The following is a 21638-nucleotide window of genomic DNA, read 5'->3' on the forward strand; positions in this document are numbered from 1 at the left end:
CCCTTAAGTCAGATTGTCAATGAGAGAAGCAATCACAGCGGCACACTTGAGTTTTCTGGAAGCTATTTTGTGCGTCTTAAACTCCTGCTCCCTCCAATGGAACGAATATATGCGCCCCACGGATGCACCGACTCATCGTTTCCCTGTCTATGAGGAAAGCTGAATTCAACCAAAAACACAATCACTGAGAGCTTAGTGCAATAATCAGATTTGGTCCAGATGAGGCAGCACTTCTAGAAAGTATGATTTTTTTTTTAAAACCTCATAAATCATCCGAAATCGGAGTGCGTAATCTCATCGCTACACACATTTATACACCAGCTCTGCCTCAAGTGCAAAACATGTGTTTTCTATCTCTGAATCTTGCAGTGATGCACGCTGTCTCTCTGACAGCTGAATGGCTGCATCTCATTTTAGATGTTGCCAGAGCGCTGACCGGTTAACCTTCGGTGCTCCCCAGTAGGACAAAGAACCGCATCATGATGTCTATGTTTCATACCCATAAACACTTTGACGAACATGTCTACCTGAACTGATGGAGGCTGATTGGACTGATTTCACTTCTTTAAAAGGAAACATGTGCCAGGCGTTAATATGCAAGAGATGTTCATAAATAATAATGACTTCACACCTTCTGTCTGTTCACATATCACACCTGACAACGCAGAGGTGGAACGAAGGCAGGTTATTGTTATTTAATATTCTTCCCACAAAGGCACTACGGCCATATAATCATTCACTCAGTGAACGCAATGAGACGCAAAATTAAATTTTAACTGCATTTGAATTTTAAATAAAATTCTAAATGAACATTTTTGTGCATCTTTGCTTCCACTTAGTCTACATTATTATGTAGTTACTCATGATATGTACTTTGTACCATGTTACCAGAACAAAATAATATAGTTAGTTGGTTTACATCATTTTTGTCTTTTTTTTTTTTTTTTGGACTGAATTAATAATTTACCTTTTAAGGGGTTGAAATACTTGGCACAGTAGTGGGAAATTCTGTCCCTGGAGATCATCAAAGATAAGTAAATGACAGAACGGGCCAACGCTGCGCTGGAAAAACCTGCATTAGTATCTGGACCTGCAGACATGGAGGGTTCCAGCGACAAGCTTTTCTGCTGCAGGTGGCTTCGCCACAGAGTTCCCCTGGCCCACAGAGAGGAACTGTACCACATCCTGAGGATGACCGGCCCTCTGGTAAGGATGGACACTGTTTACACACCTTCCTCTGTCTGTCAGGGGTTGAGGCTGTCCTGGCTGAGAACCTGATTTGCACAACAGAAGATTGAGTGTTTTGGTTGGTAATGTCAGGTGAAAAGCAACCTGTGTCTGATATTTAGAAGCACACATCAGTCTACCAAAGGCAGCGCTTGCCTTGTTTCAATTGGTGGCTGCAACCCGACAAAGTGATGACACTGTGATGGCTCATTTGCAAAGAGAGCCCTGCTTTATTAATTGCGACTTGTGTTTCTGGTCATTTGCAGCGTATCCTCTGTGAGCTGGTAACCGTATCAACTGCTCCGTTGTCGAATGTTTGTCTTTCTAGCTGCTCTCTCGAATCCTCAATTACCTGCTCCCATTTGTGGTCACGATGTTCTGTGGGCGTCTGGGAAATGAAGTGATGGCTGGCTATGGATTAGCTTCTGCTGTAAGTGGTCATCTGTATGCTCCGTAGACACTTGTGGAGGCTAGCGTGAGGGAAGGAAAGGTGGAAATGTAATTCCAAGGGAGAAAATGAAATATTAACGCTATAAACTCAACTTCTTTGAGATTTTACAATTGTCTCTGATGATTTATTTAATATGTAGCATATTTACTGTTAAGAGTCATAGAAATATTGGTTACATCAGAGGGACTGACGTTTGTTTCATATTCATTCCAGGCCATTAATATTACCACTGCAGCAACAGGATGTGGTCTGGGACTGGCATGCGACACTTTGGTGTCTCAGGTTAGCCCTATATGCAATTTTGCCCCCCCCCCCTCAATTTCACAAACTCGACATCCCCATTGTTCATTCTCTACACCCTGTTCTATAATGATAAACACATTCTGTGCTGTTGTGCGCAGACATTTGGCGGTAAGAACCTGCTGCGGGTGGGAGTGATCCTTCAGCGGGGCGTCATCATCCTGTTGTTGTTCTGTCTGCCCTGCTGGGGTCTGCTCATCAATGCCCAGGCCATCCTGCTATGCCTGGGCCAGAGCCCTGAGGTGGCCAGGTAACTACGTGAATGTGTCCATGAATGGTGTCCAGTCAGAGCACTTCATCCTCTCAAACGCCTCTACCTTCAAATCAAATCTGGTCACCACCGATTTTTGAGCAGATTCAGCATAAACAGATTATCTGTGTTCCAAATATTGATCGCATGACCTCTTTACAGTTCTGTGGTGCACACTCACGCCTCTTCTGTGTTGTTTGATGTGTGTTCTCCAGGGCTAAGCATACACTGTATAGAATCATATCTTCATATTATTTCTCCTGAAAATCTAAATGTTCTCATTTTAAGTGGAAGTGGACATAAATGAACAGTGTATACCATGAAATGATCATTTCCTTGGATCTGAATTCTGATTTTAGAATAGCCCAGCTGTATATGACAGCCTTCCTTCCAGCCGTACCAGTGAGTTGTGACTTTTCTCTCACTTTTTTAAGCAAATTCAATCATTTTTCAGTGACGTACAGAGAAACCACATCATCTCAAATGTGTGTTTTTAAATCTATTTCTATGTCTTGTAGGCAATGTTTCTACATCAGCTTCAGGTGTCTTATCTGCAGAACCAGGTGCATTAATATCCTGTACACAATTATTTTCAGAGAATCAAAACATGTTGTCTTAATTAATGTAAAGTGGTGCTCATCATCGCTTCATCTGGTGTTTGTGTACTCAGGGTATAATACTGCCACAAATGTACACCGCTGCCATGGCAAACATAGCGAATGTTGTGACGAACTACATCTTTCTTTACTGGCTGGATCTGGGTGTTGGGTAGGTGTACTCACACACCATTTTGAATCTGATTAAAACACACACACACACACACACACACACACACACACACACACACACACACTCTGATGTCAACTTGTCTGTGTCCATGTCTTACAGCGGATCTGCAGCAGCCAACGCTCTGTCTCAGATTTACATCTGCACTTTTCTGTTTGCTTACATTTGGTGGAAGAAGCTCCATGTAAAAACATGGGGAGGTGAGAGATTTCACATTTATAGTTTCCCTTTGCTTTCATGCATCGCTCTCTTCAGCCTCCATCTTTTTTTTTAAGTCTGCATACATGAGTTTCTCTCCCCCCCTGCAGGCTGGTCTGTGGAATCACTGCAGGAGTGGGGCTCCTACATGAAACTGGCCTTTCCCAGTACATTAATGACGTGCTTCGAGTGGTGGGTTTATGAGTTTGGGGGATTCTTTGCAGGTAATCCAAGTATTTTCATGATTACATTAATACAGACCCATGTTATTTAAGCCTATCTCTTAGCTCATTGATTTAATCAAAACAGCATGCGATACAAACTTCTTCTTTGTGTCTGACGATCAGGAATGCTGAGTGAAGACGAGCTGGCCGCCCAACATGTTGTGATAATGGTGGCTTTCATAACCTACATGGTACTAACAATAAGTCAGAGCGTGATATTCCCACTTTAAAAGTCAGATTTAGATTATTTCAAAAAAAGTTGAAACACTTTCAGGAGCAAGCTCTTTTGTAAATCAGTGTTCATTCTTTCCGATTCCTGAATGTATTTTCAGTTCCCTCTTGGTATTCAAGCAGCAGCATGCGCCCGTGTGGGTAATGCTCTCGGTGCCGGAGACACTGCCAGGGCCATCCTCACCTGCAAGATGTCATTCGCTCTCGCAGGTCAGTGCTCAACATGTTCTGTTGACGTGAATCAATAAATCAGGATTTGATGTTTGATTTCTTTCCGTCCCCTTTTTTTCCCAGGTAGCTTTGCAGTTGTTGAAGGCATCGTGCTTGGCTCTACTAAAACTGTGATTGGCTTCATCTTCACCTCTGATGAGTGAGTCTCTGCAGCTGCACTTACATTTGACTTATTGAACGTTAACATTGTTAAAGTTGTTACAGTACAACTGCTACACACAAAGACACAATCTTAACTCTCCCTTCAGGAAGATCATCGGTCTGGTTTCCCATTTGATGAACGCTTACTGTTTCCTCCAATTCTTTGATGGTCTTGTGGTGAGTCTAACAAAGTCTAGCAAAAATATATTTGCAGTAGAATGCAACATATATTTGCAGTCAAAATCAAGACATATATGTCAAAAAAAATAAATGTTTTCCCCATTCTAGTGTGTGTGCACAGGCGTCTTCTTGGGCACGGGCAAACAGAAGATACCGGCCGTGGCCAATTTCATTGGATACTACTGCATAGGACTTTCACTGAGCGTGGTGTTAACGTTTGTTGTCAAACTGAGAATTTTGGGTAATTACACAAAGTGACCATGTTTTGCTACTTCCGTAGACATTCGAGACAAATAAATGACTGCGCAGGACGAAGCGAGTTCTTCTAAGCGAGGCCTGCTGTGGCTTTGACAGACTAATTTGTCTTTTTTTTTTCTCCGCAGGTTTTTGGCTGGCGCTGCTCATTTGTGTCATCTTGCAATCCATCTTCTACATCATTGTCATCTTCAAGCTCAACTGGAGGAGAATGACGGAAGAGGTATGGTGCTGCCCAATCAAACAATCATTTGGATCATTCGGGGCCTCAGCTGTTTCGATATACCGGCAAAATCTGCTTCATTTATACATTATTTATCAGGCAAATTCGGCAAATTTCTGTACCTATTTGTTGTGTTTTTGTACCTGCTTGTTTGCAGGCTGTGAAACGAGCTCAGAAAAAGACACACGTGACATTATTACGCACAGCCTCCCTGTCAGACGACCAGACAGCAAGTAATGGGAACGTAAGTGGCTTGTTATTCTTAACACGAACAACCTAGATGGCTTTTCATAGCTAGTTTGACACTGTTATCAATGGACTTTTCTCTTTTGTTTTAAATGTAATATTCTACATCAGTCCAAGAAACCAAATATCTGACGACTTTTCTTTTAAGTTTTACTGCACTTGTTCTCCATATGACTCAACAAAATAAATGAATATGATACTTTCTCCTTCAAGCCGGTGGATGGCTACATGTCTGTGAGCACTGAGTGCCACGACGGGGACACGGAGACACAGGATGGACATGTCCAGCTGAAGGGTGTCCATCTCTCCACTACCCAGCTGGTCCTCAGGCGAGGCCTCACTGTGTTTGCAGCCGTTGCACTTCTGGCTGTGGGAGCGACTGTGCACTTCCTTGTGCCTTTGCCAGAGAGCCGGCCTTCAGAGGCCAACTTTACTTTGGACTGGATCAACACGACTTATACTCCCGATCAAGTTTTCTCCACTGCACTAGTCCCGATTAAAGGATGAGCTCCTTGATCATTTAGTTGTTGTTTGTGCTCATGGACTTGTTATCTTTGAGAGGAAGTGGCTAAAACATCAGCAGGTTTGATGCAAAATTAAGTGAATTAATGGTTGAACTAACATTTAGTTATACGAGATTCATTCTTTGTTTGATCATAAACAATTACATTTTTAATGGTCCTTCTGCTTTTTCTCTCATCTGCACTTGTTTCATGTCAACATGTGATGCATGATAAATGCTTCAGAGATCAGGGACGTGCGGTTCAGGGGAGGAGTCATCATGACAAGTAAAAAACAAATAATGCTAAAATAAAATAAGTATTAATATGTCTCTACTGATCTGTGCTATAAATGTAATTTATGTATGATTCCAATCATTTCAAGCATTTTTAAGATCAAAATCGCTGAATTAGCGCATGTCCTGTTCAAACAGAGGAGACACGTGAGGTGAGGCAGCGACGAGCTGTGCCTCACCTCAGATTGCGCAATTCCTCACTAACTGGGTCGAGGGCGTGCCTTTTGCTTTCTCATTGTTTGTCACCACTGTAATATTTGTAGACACTTGTATTATATGTCCTTTCTTTACATAGAATAATGTATTTCACGTCTGTGTAGAACATATTTAGTGTTGCTGATCTGACATTAAACTGCAGTGAAAAAGCACATAAAGTAACCTTTATGCGCTCCGCTTCTGAATCGCTCCCGGTGTAACCAAATATGTACTTTACCTGTGTGTGTGTGTGTGTGTGTGTGTGTGTGTGTGTGTGTGTGTGTAAATAATGCTGATATGAAAAACAACCAGTAGTCAACGTGCAAACTGCCAGTTGAATGGTGATTTAAGCTTCTCTATTGGGTTCATATATTTGTAAATCTGACTCGTGTAGCGTCAGCGCCTCACCAGACACGAGCCTCACCGCACGTCACTGCAAGAGATCATTTTCTTTCCCCCTGAATCTTTAGAGCATTTGTAAGCGTAGCCCTCGTCTGATGGCAAAATAAACAATGGTGTTTGTAGAAATGTGCGTAGAAGTTCTATTTAGCTGAATAAGAATATTAAGAGTACACTATCTTTTCTTATCTAGCATGTAAGGGTTCACATTGTCACGTTAAATGCTACTCACAGTGGCTGTAAATACTTGTATGCAATGCAAACAGCTTAGGATTTAGCAGAAAAATAGCGCTCACACACTACAAAGAGTGCACATTCACTTTACTGCATTCAAACTAGGGATGCACCGATCCACGTTTTTCACTTCCGATACCGATACAGATATCTGAGGTTTAGTATCGGCCGATACCGATCTGATACCGATCTAATAGAGAAAAACAGTGCTGAATCGATTTAAAAAAAAAAAAAATTCTGACCGCACGCTGTGACAGAAGTCCCTCGTTGACAACCAGCTGCATTGTATGTGCAACGCAGCCGACGCTACGCGCCCCCAGGTTGTCCATCGCTTTTCTCATGTTGCTGGCGTTGTCCCTCAGAATCACGTGGATTTTGCTCAACGGAATTTGCCACTTGTCAAACATTTCCTTCAGGCTAGCTGCTATCGCTTCGCTGGTGTGTGACCCACGAAAGTTTGTTGCATTTAACATTGCACTGTGTGGCACAAAAGTTTCATCCAGCCAGTGTGCTGTTAAACTTAAAAGTGACACGGGGGAAACGTAGGAGCTCCAGATGTCTGTTGTGAAACTTATCGATTTGACATCTTTTATCTCCTTCAATATGTGTTTGCACACTTTACCGTGCAGTTCAGGTAGCGCCGTCTCCGACAAATATTTTCGGCTTATCATGTCGTAGCGTGGTTCCAGGTGGTTAAATTGGTTGTGTTATAGCTTGAAGTTTTAGTGCCACCCCTTGGAACCATCGCTGCGCACGTATTGCAGGTAGCTGTCGAATGTGTTGGCTGAGGTCGTGTGAAAAAGTTCCAGATGGCTGATCCTTTCGCTCGCTCCATTTTGAAAACAATCTACGCGGCCAGTTCGCTAGCGCATGACGTTACGCAGAGCACAACGCATATAATTGGACTGAATAGATTTGCCTTTATGGATCGGTCACATTGTCACCGATACCCGATCTAGAATTTTTTCCTATATCGGGACCGATACAGATATTGATATCGGATCGGTGCATCTCTAATTCAAACCCAAAGTATAATGCAGATTATTAGTCATCAACATAAACAGAATAGTCAGAATATGTGCTTTTGTATTTTAAAAAAATTAATTGATTGTAAAGGTCTCCCACAAACACATTTGTTTATTGAAATTATAAATGTCCCATCTCCTCAAACTCATTCGTTGTCATACTCGTTTTGTCCACCAGGTGCCCTCTGACCGTTCTCCCCTGTCTCCTGCACACCTACTCTCCCTGTTCTTCCACATGACTCCTCCACAGTTAAATCAGCCCTTTTTCACTCACACCTGTTTGCCATTACTCCTCCTGTCATGCTGTTACCCGGCACCGGCCGGTTGGGCTGCCTTTGGTCTTGACCTTTTTGCCTGCTTTGTTACTGCATGAGCTTATGTATCGTCTCCATTTCATCACTGAACTGATTAACTATGTCGCTTCAACAATGAATCCTTGAACGCTTCCACTCAAGTTCATATAAGGATGGGTTTACTGTACGTTGGTTACTTTCCCAATGGTCCCTGTTGGTCCGATACTTAAATCCATCAATGCACGGCCTCAAAGTTCATGTTTCCGTAAATGTTTTTCACAATCGCTATCCGCTCTCCTTCTGCCTCTTTTCTTGAGCAATGAGTTTGATCGATACATTAAATATATTGTAGTGAAACTGTCTTCAATCACTAAACCCAAACTTTATTCAGTGTGGCACAAAAGTTACGGCCCGTGTGCAAAAAAAAACGTAGCAAATCGCTCCATTCACTTGAATGGGGGGTTTCGGCGTGAAGAAAGCTAAAAAAAATGCTTAACTTTAGGCCCGTATTGATTAGCCATACTTCAACGTAGAAAAAACGATTTGAAAATTAAAACTTAGGCAAAGCGCTGGACTTTGAGCCAAATGGGCATTTTGAAAGCTAGCACAGTTTTCATAAAGTCACGGATCAAGCCAGGAAAACTTTGATCCGTTTCAGATTTCATAATGGGTGTGTATTGCACGGAATGTACAGCGCTAGAGTGATGACATCACGGTCGGAGCGGAGCGGAGCGGAGCGGAGCGTGAAAAGTATTCTGTGATTTTTCCAAACAAATTGCTCCCGGTCCCACAATCGTTACTCTTTACACACCATTTTTGGTCAGAAAGATAGGAAATGTTGTGCTGGTCACACGCAGGTGTCTATGGAATCCTACAGACTTACACATTTGGCTCAAAGAGCCGCAGAGCAACATGAACTCCAACCAACTGCTCCATGTTAAATCTGACCACTAATTTCTCAAAGAAAGCAGACGGTACCAGTTTTGTATGTTTTATTTTATTATGCTATATTTATCCCGTTAAGGGGGAAATTCGTCTCTGCATTTGACCCATCCCTGTCTCAGGGAGCCTCTAGCGGGACAGTGTCTTGCTCAAGGACACCTCGACTCAGAACACGTCCTAGCCAAGGAGCGAACCGTCAACCCCTCCAGTTAAGCAGACAACCCTCTTAGCCCAGTGAGCCCAGGGAGCTAGTCGCCCCCCTTTTTAACACCGCGAACACAAAAACCACATCAGCCCGTTGGACAGAGTCGTCTCTTTCTCATGGTCCCCTTCTGTTGGTTGGACTCGTGGTTGTGGTGCAGAGGGCAGAGGTTTTACAGGTAGTTTTGTTGAAAATCCCTGTGCACACAATTAGCCTCTAACACGCAGGTGCTCCAATCACCATGGCAACCAGGGACACATGCGCCCAAGCGCACGGTGTTTGATATGAGCTCATTAGTGCAGTTGTTATGTTGCCATTTCCAGCAAATGGGTTGAATGTTCCACACGATGTGAAAAAAGGTGAATCATTGCGTCCTCCATGAATGCGATGGAGGCACAGTGTAATGAAGACCCTCTCCGTTTCAAGGAAATAAGAGACACACACTGAGGGCTCCATGTTTTATTGTGCTGTTGTCTTTCTGTTCTCAGGTGGAGTTATCGAAGGTCGGGCCTGTAGATACAAACATATTTGTTTGGTTATATTTACCAAAAGGATCGAGTGTAACCTGTTGCTCAAATAACATGTATAGTCAAATCACTTGGCTCTGCTGCGTCTCCACCCTCCAGGCTGTTTGGCCTAAAAGAGACCCCAGGCTACATGAGCGCCATTTTACAGGTCCAGGCGGTACCATGTATTTATGAGCAGAGGGGTGGTAGTGCAACTGATTTACCTGTCTGAGCTCCATTGTGATGTGTAACCACAATAGAGAGCATACAGATAATTGACATTAGGATGTTAGGAATCCATTTTAATATCGTTTTAGGTCATTGCGTTGCCAGGTAAGGGGCACAGCTGCCTACATTGTAGTGGGCTGGAGGTCCTCGTCAGTGGCTGGCTGTATAAGGCTGCCGTATTAAATCTAGTCCGGCGCTTCTAGGACAACACGGTCTGCCATGTAATGAGCTGCGTCATGTATTTGATATTATTGTCAGTGAAATGAACACTTAGTTGGTTTGCGCCTAATCTCTCTGTGTGTGTGTGTGTGTGTGTGTGTGTGTGTGTGTGTGTGTGTGTGTGTGTGTGTGTGTGTGTCTGTCCTCCTGCTTCCAAAGTCCAGCCACTGCATGGGCAGCCTGACACGCCGTCTGTCCTTATACAGATCTATAGCTTGTGATTTTTTTTGTGGTGATTTTCTTTCAATATTAAACCGCTGAAGATCAAGACATTCTTGCTTTTAAGTCATCCGTTTCAGTCTTTGTTGTGATTGCAAGCTTTTTTTTTCTTCTTTTTTTTTCTCCCCCTCTTGTGTTTCCACAATCTTCGTTGTTTCAGCTGGCTTTGGCTTCATTCCAGGGCAGCTGAGAAAATATTTGTATCCGGTCCGACATTATCTCCGAGACCGTGAGATAAAAGACCGACGCGCCATCAGAGGGATCTGCTTTAACGTTCTGGACCTGCAGACATGGAGGGTTCCAGCGACAAGCTTTTCTGCTGCAGGTGGCTGCGCCACAGAGTTCCCCTGGCCCACAGAGAGGAACTGTACCACATCCTGAGGATGACCGGCCCTCTGGTAAGGATGGACACTGTTTACACACCTTCCTCTGTCTGTTCCTCACACCGAGTGTGTGGGCTGAGGCTGTCCTGGCTGAAAACTTGATTTACACAACAGATGATTGATGAAAAAGGTTAGGATGTCAGCTAAACACACCTTTGTGTCTGTGACGTGACAGCAGAAATCATTAGACCTGAGACCGTGTAGGCAGGTAGTGATGACACTGTGATGGCTCATTTGCAAAGAGAGCCCTGCTTTATTAATTGCGACTTGTGTTTCTGGTCATTTGCAGCGTATCCTCTGTGAGCTGGTAACCGTATCAACTGCTCCGTTGTCGAATGTTTGTCTTTCTAGCTGCTCTCTCGAATCCTCAATTACCTGCTCCCATTTGTGGTCACGATGTTCTGTGGGCGTCTGGGAAATGAAGTGATGGCTGGCTATGGATTAGCTTCTGCTGTAAGTGGTCATCTGTATGCTCCGTAGACACTTGTGGAGGCTAGCGTGACGGAAGGAAAGGTGGAAATGTAATTCCAAGGGAGAAAATGAAATATTAACGCTATAAACTCAACTTCTTCGAGATTTCACAATTGTCTCTGATGATTTATTTAATATGTAGCATATTTACTGTTAACACTCATAGAAATATTGGTTACATCAGAGGGACTGACGTTTGTTTTATATTCATTCCAGGCCATTAATATTACCACTGCAGCTACAGGATATGGTCTGGGACTGGCATGCAACACTTTGGTGTCTCAGGTTTGGAAAGCTCTTTTAAAAAAAGATGATGCGATACATTTCAATTGTTTATTGTCCCTCCTGTTTATTTACTGCACCCCTTCTCTAAAATGTGAATTATGGTGTGCAGACATTTGGCGGTAAGAACCTGCTGCGGGTGGGAGTGATCCTTCAGCGGGGCGTCGTCATCCTGATGCTGTTCTGTCTGCCCTGCTGGGGTCTGCTCATCAACGCCCAGGCCGTCCTGCTATGCCTGGGCCAGAGCCCTGAGGTGGCCAGGTACAGCGCCTAGTATGTCGTGATGCTGTTGCACAAGGGATGCGGGTGGGTTTAAACTCGGGAGGTTGAGACCTTATCCTCCCTACGTAAAAAAATTAAAAATAAAAAAATCTGGTCCCCACAGATTCTCTTTATTGCATCTATTCTGCTCCAGTATTTTTAACTATCCCTTTCAAGCATGAATTATGACAACTTTGGTCAGAATTAATTTTTTTTACTGCCTCTAAATGGCAGTGAAAATGAATGAGACTGAATTGAACATTATGTATTATCTTAGCTTGAGAGAGTGCTTCTTTTTCTTGATTTCAGAATAGCCCAGCTGTATATCACAGGCTTCCTTCCGGCGGTACCAGTGAGTCCTACCCTTTTTTTTCTTTTGCCTTTCAGCAACAATTCAACATGTTTTTCTAATCCTGTTTTGTATTATTCCTGCTCAGTACATGAAACACGCCTAACTTCAATCCTCTTTCTCTGTAGGCAATGTTTCTACAGTATCTCCAGGTGTCTTACCTGCAGAACCAGGTGCATTGCTGCCTTAAACCCCAAGTCAAGTTCTCTGTGTCGGCCCTCTGTATCATCTTATTTCAGTATTTGTTATAAATCGTATTCAGTCTAACGTTAAAACGTCGCGGGTTTGTGTACTCAGGGTATAATACTGCCACAAATGTACACCGCTGCCATGGCAAACATAGCGAATGTTGTGACGAACTACATCTTTCTTTACTGGCTGGATCTGGGTGTTGGGTAGGTGTACTCACACACCATTTTGAATCTGATTAAAACACACACACACACACACACACACACACACACACACACACACTCTGATATCAACTCGTCTGTGTCCATGTCTTACAGCGGATCTGCAGCAGCCAACGCTCTGTCTCAGATTTACATCTGCGCTTTTCTGTTTGCTTACATTTGGTGGAAGAAGCTCCATGTAAAAACATGGGGAGGTGAGGGACAGCTATATTTAGTAGATGTTTATGGAGACTTTATGATCTCCTGGACCACTTTGTTGATCTTCACTTGAATAAGTTTCTCTTCCCCCCCCCCCCTGCAGGCTGGTCTGTGGAATCACTGCAGGAGTGGGGCTCCTACATGAAACTGGCCTTTCCCAGTACGTTGATGAAGTGCTTCGAGTGGTGGGTTTATGAGTTTGGGGGATTCTTTGCAGGTAATCCGAGTATTACACAAAGTTAAGACATTTGTTTTGAACATACCAGATACAAACTTTGAGTCACGACCTTCTTCTTTGTGTCTGACGATCAGGAATGCTGAGTGAAGACGAGCTGGCCGCCCAACATGTTGTGATGATGGTGGCTTTCTTAACCTTCATGGTACTAACAACAAGTCAGAGCGTGATATTCTCCTGTATAAAACCTTTCTCTAAACATATTAAACTCGAGGTTTGTTCACCTTGAGTTAGTTTACTTCTGAACACTCTCAGAAGACGATTCTTTTTCATACTTTTTCAAAAAAAAAAAAAAAACGATGACTCCACAGTTCCCTCTTGGTATTCAAGCAGCAGCATGCGCCCGTGTGGGTAATGCTCTCGGTGCCGGAGACACTGCCAGGGCCATCCTCACCTGCAAGATGTCTCTCGCTCTCGCAGGTCAGTGCTCAACATGTTCTGTTGATGTAGCCGAAATCAATAAATCAGGATTTGATGTTTGATTTCTTTCCGTCCCCTTTTTTTCCCAGGTAGCTTTGCAGTTGTTGAAGGCATTGTGCTTGGCTCTACTAAAACAATGATTGGCTTCATCTTCACCTCTGATGAGTGAGTCTCTGCAGCTGCACTTTTCTTTCAGTAACTCTATGATTGCAAAGATTGAAAAAAAATAAAATAAATGCCAATTATAAAATCCTATTACAGGAAGATCATAGGTCTGGTTTCACACTTGATGAACGCGTACTGTTTCCTTCAGTTCTTTGATGCTCTTATGGTGAGTATAACAGTTCTCCTTGTCAGCACAGCAATATATATATATTTGCACAGCACAGCAATATATTTGCATGTTGAATGAGCCAAATATATGAATGTTTAACTCGACAGCAGTTAGTAAAGGGTGGCCAGTGGAGTGAGACTGCATAACAATAAGAGATCTGTCTCTTTACGTCCTAGTGCGTGTGCTCTGGCATCTTCTTGGGCACGGGCAAACAGAAGATACCGGCCGTGGGCAATTTTATTGGGTACTACTGCATAGGACTTCCACTGAGCGTTACCTTAACGTTCGTTACAAAACTGAGAATTTTAGGTAATCGTATGAAGTGATGTGTTGCTTTTTCATCTCCAAAGAGAAGGGTTTTTATTTTCTCGGAAAGCCTGCTCCGCACTTAACTGAATAATTGCAGGTTTTTGGCTGGGACTGCTCGTTGGTATCATTTTACTCTGCGTCGTCTACATCGCTGTCATCTTTAAGCTGAACTGGGAGAGAATCACAGAGGAGGTATGCTCAGCAGGGCCTCAGAATCTGGACTTTCAAAAAAAGCTACTTGTAAGGATCTGAGAAATCGGTTTACTTTTTGTTTTGTGTTTGTTTGCAGGCCGTACAGCGAGCACAGAGGAACACTCCCATGACTGCCCTGTCAGACGCTGCGGGTAACAGCCCCGTTGAGCAGACAGCGAGCCGTGGGAACGTAAGCGGCCTGCAACAACAAAACATCTAAATCTATTTTCACAGCTCGTTTTTATCTCGTCAGTTGGCATTTCTATCATTCTATTATTTAGTCCTTTTGACATTGTTCGTTTTCCATATGACTTAACAAAATAATGGTCAACGTCTGTCTCCCAAGCCGGTGGATGGCTACATGTCTGTGAGCACTGAGTGCCACGACGGGGACACGGAGACACAGGATGGACATGTCCAGCTGAAGGGTGTCCATCTCTCCACTACCCAGCTGGTCCTCAGGCGAGGCCTCACTGTGTTTGCAGCCGTTGCACTTCTGGCTGTGGGAGCGACTGTGCACTTCCTTGTGCCTTTGCCAGAGAGCCGGCCTTCAGAGGCCAACTTTACTTTGGACTGGATCAACACGACTTATACTCCCGATCAAGTTTTCTCCACTGCACTGGTCCCAAATTAAGAGTCAGATTGACCTTAAAGTAACAATATGGCACACTGACGACTATCGTTTAAATTGAGTACTGCAAAGCCAAATTCGTCCCCGTCACCCAGATTCCAAGTTCATGCGGTTTGCCGGGTTGAGGACACTAAACCGTCATGAGCGCAACATTGTACTTTGACACTGAAAAGTACAAGTCTTACACCGTAAATTGATCCGCTAATGTATACATTTGCAACGTATTTATTGTCTGCAAATTATAAACCAGCTCATGTTTTTTTTGTTTTTTCATTATCTTTTATTTCGCTAGATGTGTGGCTGGATATGTTTACGGTGGCCAAAGCTCAGCCTGTTATCCCCAAAAACAAAAGCCAAGTGCTTCGAAAATATACATTCCAGAGTTGGACTTCAGTGGCTGTTGGCCTCACTGCTTTCCAGGCCCCCAATGGAAGAGCTACTTTGTGACGCGACTTTCACCGGCAAATGAGCGGGGAGGTTGAGCCGCTCGCAACACAGGGATGACACAATGTGATGACACAGAGCCGGTTGAATGAACATCTGTAGAGTATTGCGACCACTAGAGTTAGTTAGCCAACCTTATTTTAAGCTAGCGTCTTAGAATCCTCTGAGCTGTCTCCGCCTCTCGAATGCATTTCCAGTATTTATGGAAATGGTCTTTTTTATGATTTAATACAGCAAATATATTGTTCCTTTTCAGAATTCAAGACAACCACAATGTTTCTATTTAATGCATTAAATACAAAGGTTGTCAAACTGTCTTTAGTTTGACTCATTCTCTTTGACAGATTGTGGCTGTGAGACAAACGATGCAGATTCACTGGGAAATCTTGTGAATCATTATTTGACAGTAATTCATTGACCATACACAATTTCACTCTCTCTGTGTGTGTGTGTGTGTGTGTGTGTGTGTGTGTGTGTGTGTGTGTGTGTGTGCACTGTCCATCTGCATGTGTGCCTTCCTCCTGCACGCCCTGCTTTGACATCCTGCAATGCAAACAGCTGCCTTTGCTCATGGGCATTTAAACAAGTTAGTGAGCAGCAGGTTAAGAATGATTCCAGCAGCCAGGATGAGAAGCATGACAGCCAGAGTCAGGCCTCTACGCAGAACCACAGTCCTGTAAGGGAACTTCACCACCGTTTGTGCTGATGGTTCCGCCTCCGTGTGAGCCAGGTCAGTGGTGTCTTTTTGCCCTGGTGAGTTCCCTGGATCATCTGAATCATCTGGTTGGGGACCTGGATACATAAAATATATATATATTTATATATATATATATATATATATATATATATATATATATATATATAGACACAACCACACTCCATAGGTCTACAAGGATATTGAGCTTTTGCATTGACTTAAAAGGTGCTAGAGTATCATTAGAAGCAATATACCACTATTAAACTGCATGTCTTATAGTCTAGCAGTAGCCGTATAAAATGTTTAACTTACTTGTGTCTGTGATGCTCTCATACACTCCCGCTCTGATTTGAGCCTGGAAGACAAACGATGCGTGAAGGTTTAATCATAGGGAAGTAGCCTTTCGTCCATTTAGAAAGGGAAGATGTACCTCCGAATACTAACCTCGACTTTAGCTGTCCTCCAGTCCAATCTTACCAGGTAGAAAATGAAGACTGAAGATTGCAGAACCACACAGATAAACAAGCCTGTCCACAGACCTAAGGGAAATAAAGAGTTTTATAGCTTTAGCTTTTAAGTGTAGCAAGTGATGCCGAGTCAGATCTCTTACTAAAAATAGATTCTGGGGACAAAACATAAAAATGACCAGTTAGACAGAAATGTGGCAAAAACAAACAGATTAAGGCTAAAAAAAAAAAAAACATGCTGTAAATCTTACCCTTGATTCCCATTTTGGCTGCAAACATCAGTGGCACTCCAATGGGGAAACCAACACCATAATACCCCAAAATGTTGCAAATAGCCCCAATCCTCTGTTTACCAACTCCTCTTATTATGCCTCCCGAGGCTGTCTAGTCATGCAAACACAAAGAGGTGGTTAGACATGTATTTTGCAAATGCAATAATATGTTGGCGTGTCAAGGGATCTCGTGTGGATGTGAATTGCGGAGATGCTTACTGATATTGCTTCCACGAAGATGAATGGTGCATATAAAAGCATGACATCAGCAACCCTTTCCATTATTTCTCTGACGGTAAAGAGACTCAAAATTAACAGTTTTTACACTGAAGAGTTACATTACCATGAGATTTGTGTGTTATATATTGTGACATGTTATATTATCGTATCAGTAAATTGCCAAAAAAAAAAAGTGCCACAGTGATGCCGACTGATTTCCTTCAAGTTAATGTTTAAAAGAATTTGTCGGCAAAGTTCACTGTGATGCACGTCATGGTGAAAGGTCGCTGGAGAGGCAGACTATCTCTTGCAGACTTGACACTGTCTCTGTAGATGTTAATACACCAGAGGTAGTGAGTATAGTCACAGTTTTATATATATATATATATATATATATATATATATATATATGTATGTTAATATACTCACTTGTCATATGTAAAGACATAGGAGATATGGTCCTTCAGGCTCCCAATGAGAATGGACAAACATAGAGAGACTGACACTGTGGTAAAGAGTAACACACTTTACATTACATTACAGTCATTTGGCAGACGCTTTTATCCAAAGCGACATACAATTCATATCTATCTATGCACCGCAGGCGCAGCTACGGGAGCAATTTTGGGGTTAAGTGTCTTGCTCAAGGACACATTGACGTGAGACTAGCGGAGCCGGGGTATCGAACCGCCGATCCTTCTGATTGAAGGACGGCCCTGCTCTCCACTTGGCCACGGTCACTTCATTTTCCACAGGTTACATCATGCAAAAGGTTCTGAATTAGTTCACTTTTTTTTTTTTTTGTAACTTATGACTTATATTCACACAGAGGACAACCACAGTCTCCTAACGTCGGCCAACGAGCTCTAGAACTTTTCAGCTCTAAGCTACCGCTGAATTAGCTTCTTGAGTGAAATTAGAATTATTTAACAATTACTAAAAGTATTAACTTACCTTCAAATACCTGCTTCTGATAAGATATTAACAGATAGCATAGAAATGCTGTTTACTGACCTGCACAGAACATAGTCAGTTTAGCAGACAGCTTAGCCTGCTCTATGTCTCCGGCTCCCAAGGCATTTCCAACTCTTACATTACCCGCTATACTGAAACCAGAAGGGAACTAAGAACAAAAAAAAACGCAATATTAATATGCTGTACAAAATAGGGGATTCATATGAAACAATAACAATTTGTTGTATATTCATTTTGGTAGCGGAATGATTACCATGTATGCAATAGTAGCAAGTCCATAGACGACCGATTGAGCTCCGAGCTCCACCTCACTTACTAGACCTGTCAATGGAAAACAACAACGGCACTCAGACTTCACAGCAGAAACGCTTTCATAAACAACAAAGTGGCCCCACGACATTACCTGCCAGAAAGCCTCCGATCTCATACGTCCACCACTCGACGCACATCATGACCATGCTGGGGATGGCCAAGTTGAAGTATGAGCCCCAGTCCTGCAGGCACTCTTTAGACCAGCCTGCATGGTCAAATAATAAAGCAATGCATCATTATATCCCTCGCACGCATGAAACATCAGTTCAGATATCAGCACCTCGTCTCAACAATCAGATTCATCATAAGCAGATCAATGCTCATTTGATTTGAAATCTACATTCTTAAATGTCTTAATAAACAAACAGGGAAGCAAGGAAGAGAATAAGGAAAGAGCTCATTTACGAGTTTGCAGTGGCACAAGCCTTCAGGTTCTGAACTAAACCATAGTTTGTGCCCTCGGCATATCAAATATGGAAGACGTTTTATACCGCCGTGGAGGGAGAAATGGAAACTTTCCTCCATGAGTTTAAGATCTTAGCCACACGAAACCTTCACTGTATTGTGGTTGCTCCAGGCATTGCTGACAAATTGCACACCCAGCCTTGAATGAATATTAGTTTCTCTCTGAAGACGGGTGTAAAATGCTCTTGAAACTCCTTTAACACAATTAATTAGATGTTTGTTTTCCAACCGAGCACGTCTTGCGGCAGCAGCATTACAAATCATAATCATAAAAGGAATAATAACCATTAGAAAACGTTGAGTTTCTCCTGAGCTACAGCCTTATTAATTAAAACCGCAACCATCTCCCTCTGAGCTTCCTTCGTCACTGCGATAACTCATCAAACGCCGGCTTGAAAGAAGCAACTGGAGCCTATTAGTTTATGCAGGCTCACGGTCCTCCAATGCAAATGTGGTTCTCACCTCCCCAGGTGGCCTTGTGAAGCCCTTTCCACATGATATAAGAATGGAGAACTGCAGCCATGGAGAACTGGGAAATGGTGTTGGCCACAGCAGAACCTCTGTAAAAGAGTATGTCGTCGCATGACATCGGTTAATGTGACGCAAGCAGGTAGTTGTGTTACTGAAAGAGGCAACAGGCAAAACTCACGCTACTCCCAGATTCAAAACGTAAAGGAGGATGTAGTTGATGAGAGTGTTGAGAACATTGACCAGGACGCCTGTGATTACCTGTGGCCATATGATGCCCTGAAAGAGAGCCACGTATTATTCATAATTAGAAACGGGCAACGTGAAAACTACAGGAGGACATCGACAGACAGAAGACATGTGATTAGATACCTCTGTATCCAATAAAGGGCCTTTGTACTTTTTCTAGATATAATAAAAATCAAGCGTTGATCCTTGGGGATGCAGAATTTACTGTACTGTTTTTAGAAATATGTGCATGTTTTTTGCAAACTGATTGATTTACAAATGCAAAAAAAAAAAAAAAAAAAAAAAAGAATCAAAACATTTGGTCCAAATGGAGGTTTGTGGTTTTTCCAATCGCATTAATTTGCCCTGACTGAATTCGGACAGAAGTCACATCAACAGCAACACTGTAAACAAATAAATAGAAGTCTATATATGAGCGTTGCACTGTATTATTATACTTTTTGTGGATACAAGGAAAGAATTCACAGGCTATATGACATCTTTCATGTAATCATCCTGTGCTGTCCTTATTTCAGCTTATCAGAGTTACTTATAATAATGAACCTTACCTGATTTTGCAGATATCTTGTTTGTAATGAATACATGAATGTAGCCTAAACAACAACAACAACAACAAAGAAAAAAGAACAACACAAATATATCAATTTAGTTTTTTTTTTTTTTTACATAACTGCTTATTCTTATTTTGAAATACTTACAGGAAGTGCTGGCATAAAGATATTCACGTACATCTGAGACAAACTAAAAAGAGATTTTTTTCCATCAAACATCAACCAGAAATACACACTTTTTAAACAATACATACATATATTTTAATGAACAAATAAAGCGGGAAAAGAAGCCGTGTGAGTTGTGACACAGCTTACCTGGCCACCTCTGGCTCCTGTCTGACAGCCAGCAGGATGGGCTCTGTGTTGACGAGGATCGCCCAACAGGGGAAACACGCCAGCAACAAGATGAGGATCGCCCGCTGGATGATGACCCCAACTCTCAGGAGGTTATTGCCCCCAAAAGTCTGGAACCAACGAGCATTTTTCTTATTTTGTCAATACATGTCTTACCTAATGAAAAATAGTGTGTAAGGCTCATACCTGAGAAATGAGAGTATCACACGCGGAAGCCAAACCCGCTCCAACAGATATACCTGTGACATTAATCACCTGAGGACACAACACAAACATTGATGGATGACGCACTGTTGCTTTATTGGTGTGACTTTCAGTGGAACAACGCTCCTGTCCGTGGACTCACCGCTATCGCCAAAGACACAGCTGCCAGCTCCGTCTTCCCCAGATGGCCACAGAAAACAGTGCTGACAAAACTCACTGCAAACACCATGAGCTGGGCCACAATCTGATGAGAGCAAACCAAAATGAATGGAAAGATGGTCATTACTTTACAGGTAAATGACAATTATTTGGTGTGGAACTGTTTATTCTACTTCAACCCTGGCCTGTACACTAAACGGTACAAGCGTCATTAGTACGCAAGCAGCAATGATTGGACTCTTGAGAGTAAATTAAATACTCACCACTGGTCCGGACAGTTTAGACAACTCTAAGATTTCGGTCTTGAAACCAACAGGGACCAAGGAGCGAATCCGCTCCCTTACAAAACACTCACTCCACGAAGAGATGAGCGGTGAGCTCTGCGTGTTGCTCTCCATGATTCAGTAGTGGCAGTTACTGCTCCATTCACATGTGTGTGTGTGTGTGTGTGTGTGTGTTTGTGTAGGGCGTCTCTCTGTCAGTGTGAGGAGTGATGCCAGAGGCTGTAAACTCTGCTTTTCGCGTGAGGCACGTGAATTTACAGCGACTGTTATAACATAATATAAATATTCACTTCCTGTGAGTCAGTCGACGGTGACACTAAGCTCGTGATGAGCTGCGCCTCGCATGGGAAGTGGACGAGAGCAGGGTGCAGTAGCACGACGCAGCAGCAGGGGGCAGCAGCAGGGGGCGTTGAAAGAAGAAAAAAAAGCAGCTGCGGTTAATTGGGACAGTTTTCAGCTGCCTTCACAGAATATAACAGGTAGTCAAAGAAACGACTTCCTGTTAGATCCTGTAGGCAACTTGTAGTTTGCAGACCTCGTTCGGATTTATTCATATGTTTGTAAATATATAATAATGTATCTGGCATTTTATGTTATCCTTTGTTCTTTTTATGTCTGCCTGTGAAACACTTTGCTGGGCGTTATGATATGTGTTGTATACATTTTTTTTTTTTTTGATTTCTTTTTACTTTTCTTTTTTTTTTTATAGTGGAAACGGGCTTTCATATGCAAGTCATCCCGCACAGCGAAACAAACTGTCCTTCAATAATCCCTAGAATAAATTCCTGAGACGTTGTTGTTAGTGCTAAATCCCACCAACAGATGGAGCCATTTCCAAG

At 42.7% G+C, this 21638-nt stretch overlaps 3 protein-coding genes across 3 annotated transcripts; 2 read left to right on the forward strand and 1 right to left on the reverse strand.

Moving 5' to 3' along the window:
* The first annotated feature begins 962 nt into the window (after positions 1-962).
* Positions 963-5471, forward strand: LOC137886093 (multidrug and toxin extrusion protein 1-like). Its single transcript, XM_068728424.1, has 17 exons — positions 963-1206; positions 1556-1657; positions 1892-1960; positions 2080-2228; positions 2588-2630; positions 2747-2791; positions 2899-2996; positions 3117-3214; positions 3323-3436; positions 3560-3627; positions 3769-3877; positions 3962-4037; positions 4147-4216; positions 4328-4460; positions 4603-4697; positions 4855-4941; positions 5157-5471. The coding sequence occupies exons 1-17, from the start codon at positions 1039-1041 to the stop codon at positions 5448-5450; spliced, it is 1818 nt and encodes a 605-aa protein (XP_068584525.1). The 5' UTR covers positions 963-1038; the 3' UTR covers positions 5451-5471.
* Positions 5472-10085: 4614 nt separating this feature from the next.
* On the forward strand, positions 10086-14941 carry LOC137876231 (multidrug and toxin extrusion protein 1-like). The gene is made up of 17 exons (XM_068715633.1): positions 10086-10599; positions 10936-11037; positions 11272-11340; positions 11450-11598; positions 11908-11950; positions 12076-12120; positions 12245-12342; positions 12457-12554; positions 12662-12775; positions 12871-12938; positions 13105-13213; positions 13303-13378; positions 13475-13544; positions 13724-13856; positions 13954-14048; positions 14146-14238; positions 14395-14941. The coding sequence occupies exons 1-17, from the start codon at positions 10492-10494 to the stop codon at positions 14680-14682; spliced, it is 1758 nt and encodes a 585-aa protein (XP_068571734.1). The 5' UTR covers positions 10086-10491; the 3' UTR covers positions 14683-14941.
* A 714-nt stretch (positions 14942-15655) lies between these two features.
* Positions 15656-21096, reverse strand: slc47a3 (solute carrier family 47 member 3). The gene is made up of 17 exons (XM_068715647.1): positions 20779-21096; positions 20499-20600; positions 20339-20407; positions 20114-20262; positions 19946-19988; positions 19796-19840; positions 19180-19277; positions 18993-19090; positions 18157-18270; positions 18007-18074; positions 17793-17901; positions 17208-17283; positions 16779-16848; positions 16539-16671; positions 16265-16359; positions 16133-16175; positions 15656-15915 (listed from the first exon to the last, which is right to left on the reverse strand). Exons 1-17 carry the CDS (start codon positions 20911-20913, stop codon positions 15692-15694), a joined length of 1671 nt encoding a protein of 556 aa, XP_068571748.1. The 5' UTR covers positions 20914-21096; the 3' UTR covers positions 15656-15691.
* Positions 21097-21638: the final 542 nt, after the last annotated feature.

The sequence above is a fragment of the Cebidichthys violaceus genome, unplaced genomic scaffold (genome assembly GCF_023349555.1).
Source record: "Cebidichthys violaceus isolate CVI_PGR_0920_01 unplaced genomic scaffold, fCebVio1.0.p SCAF_1, whole genome shotgun sequence".
NCBI classification, from domain to species: Eukaryota; Metazoa; Chordata; class Actinopteri; order Perciformes; family Stichaeidae; genus Cebidichthys; species Cebidichthys violaceus.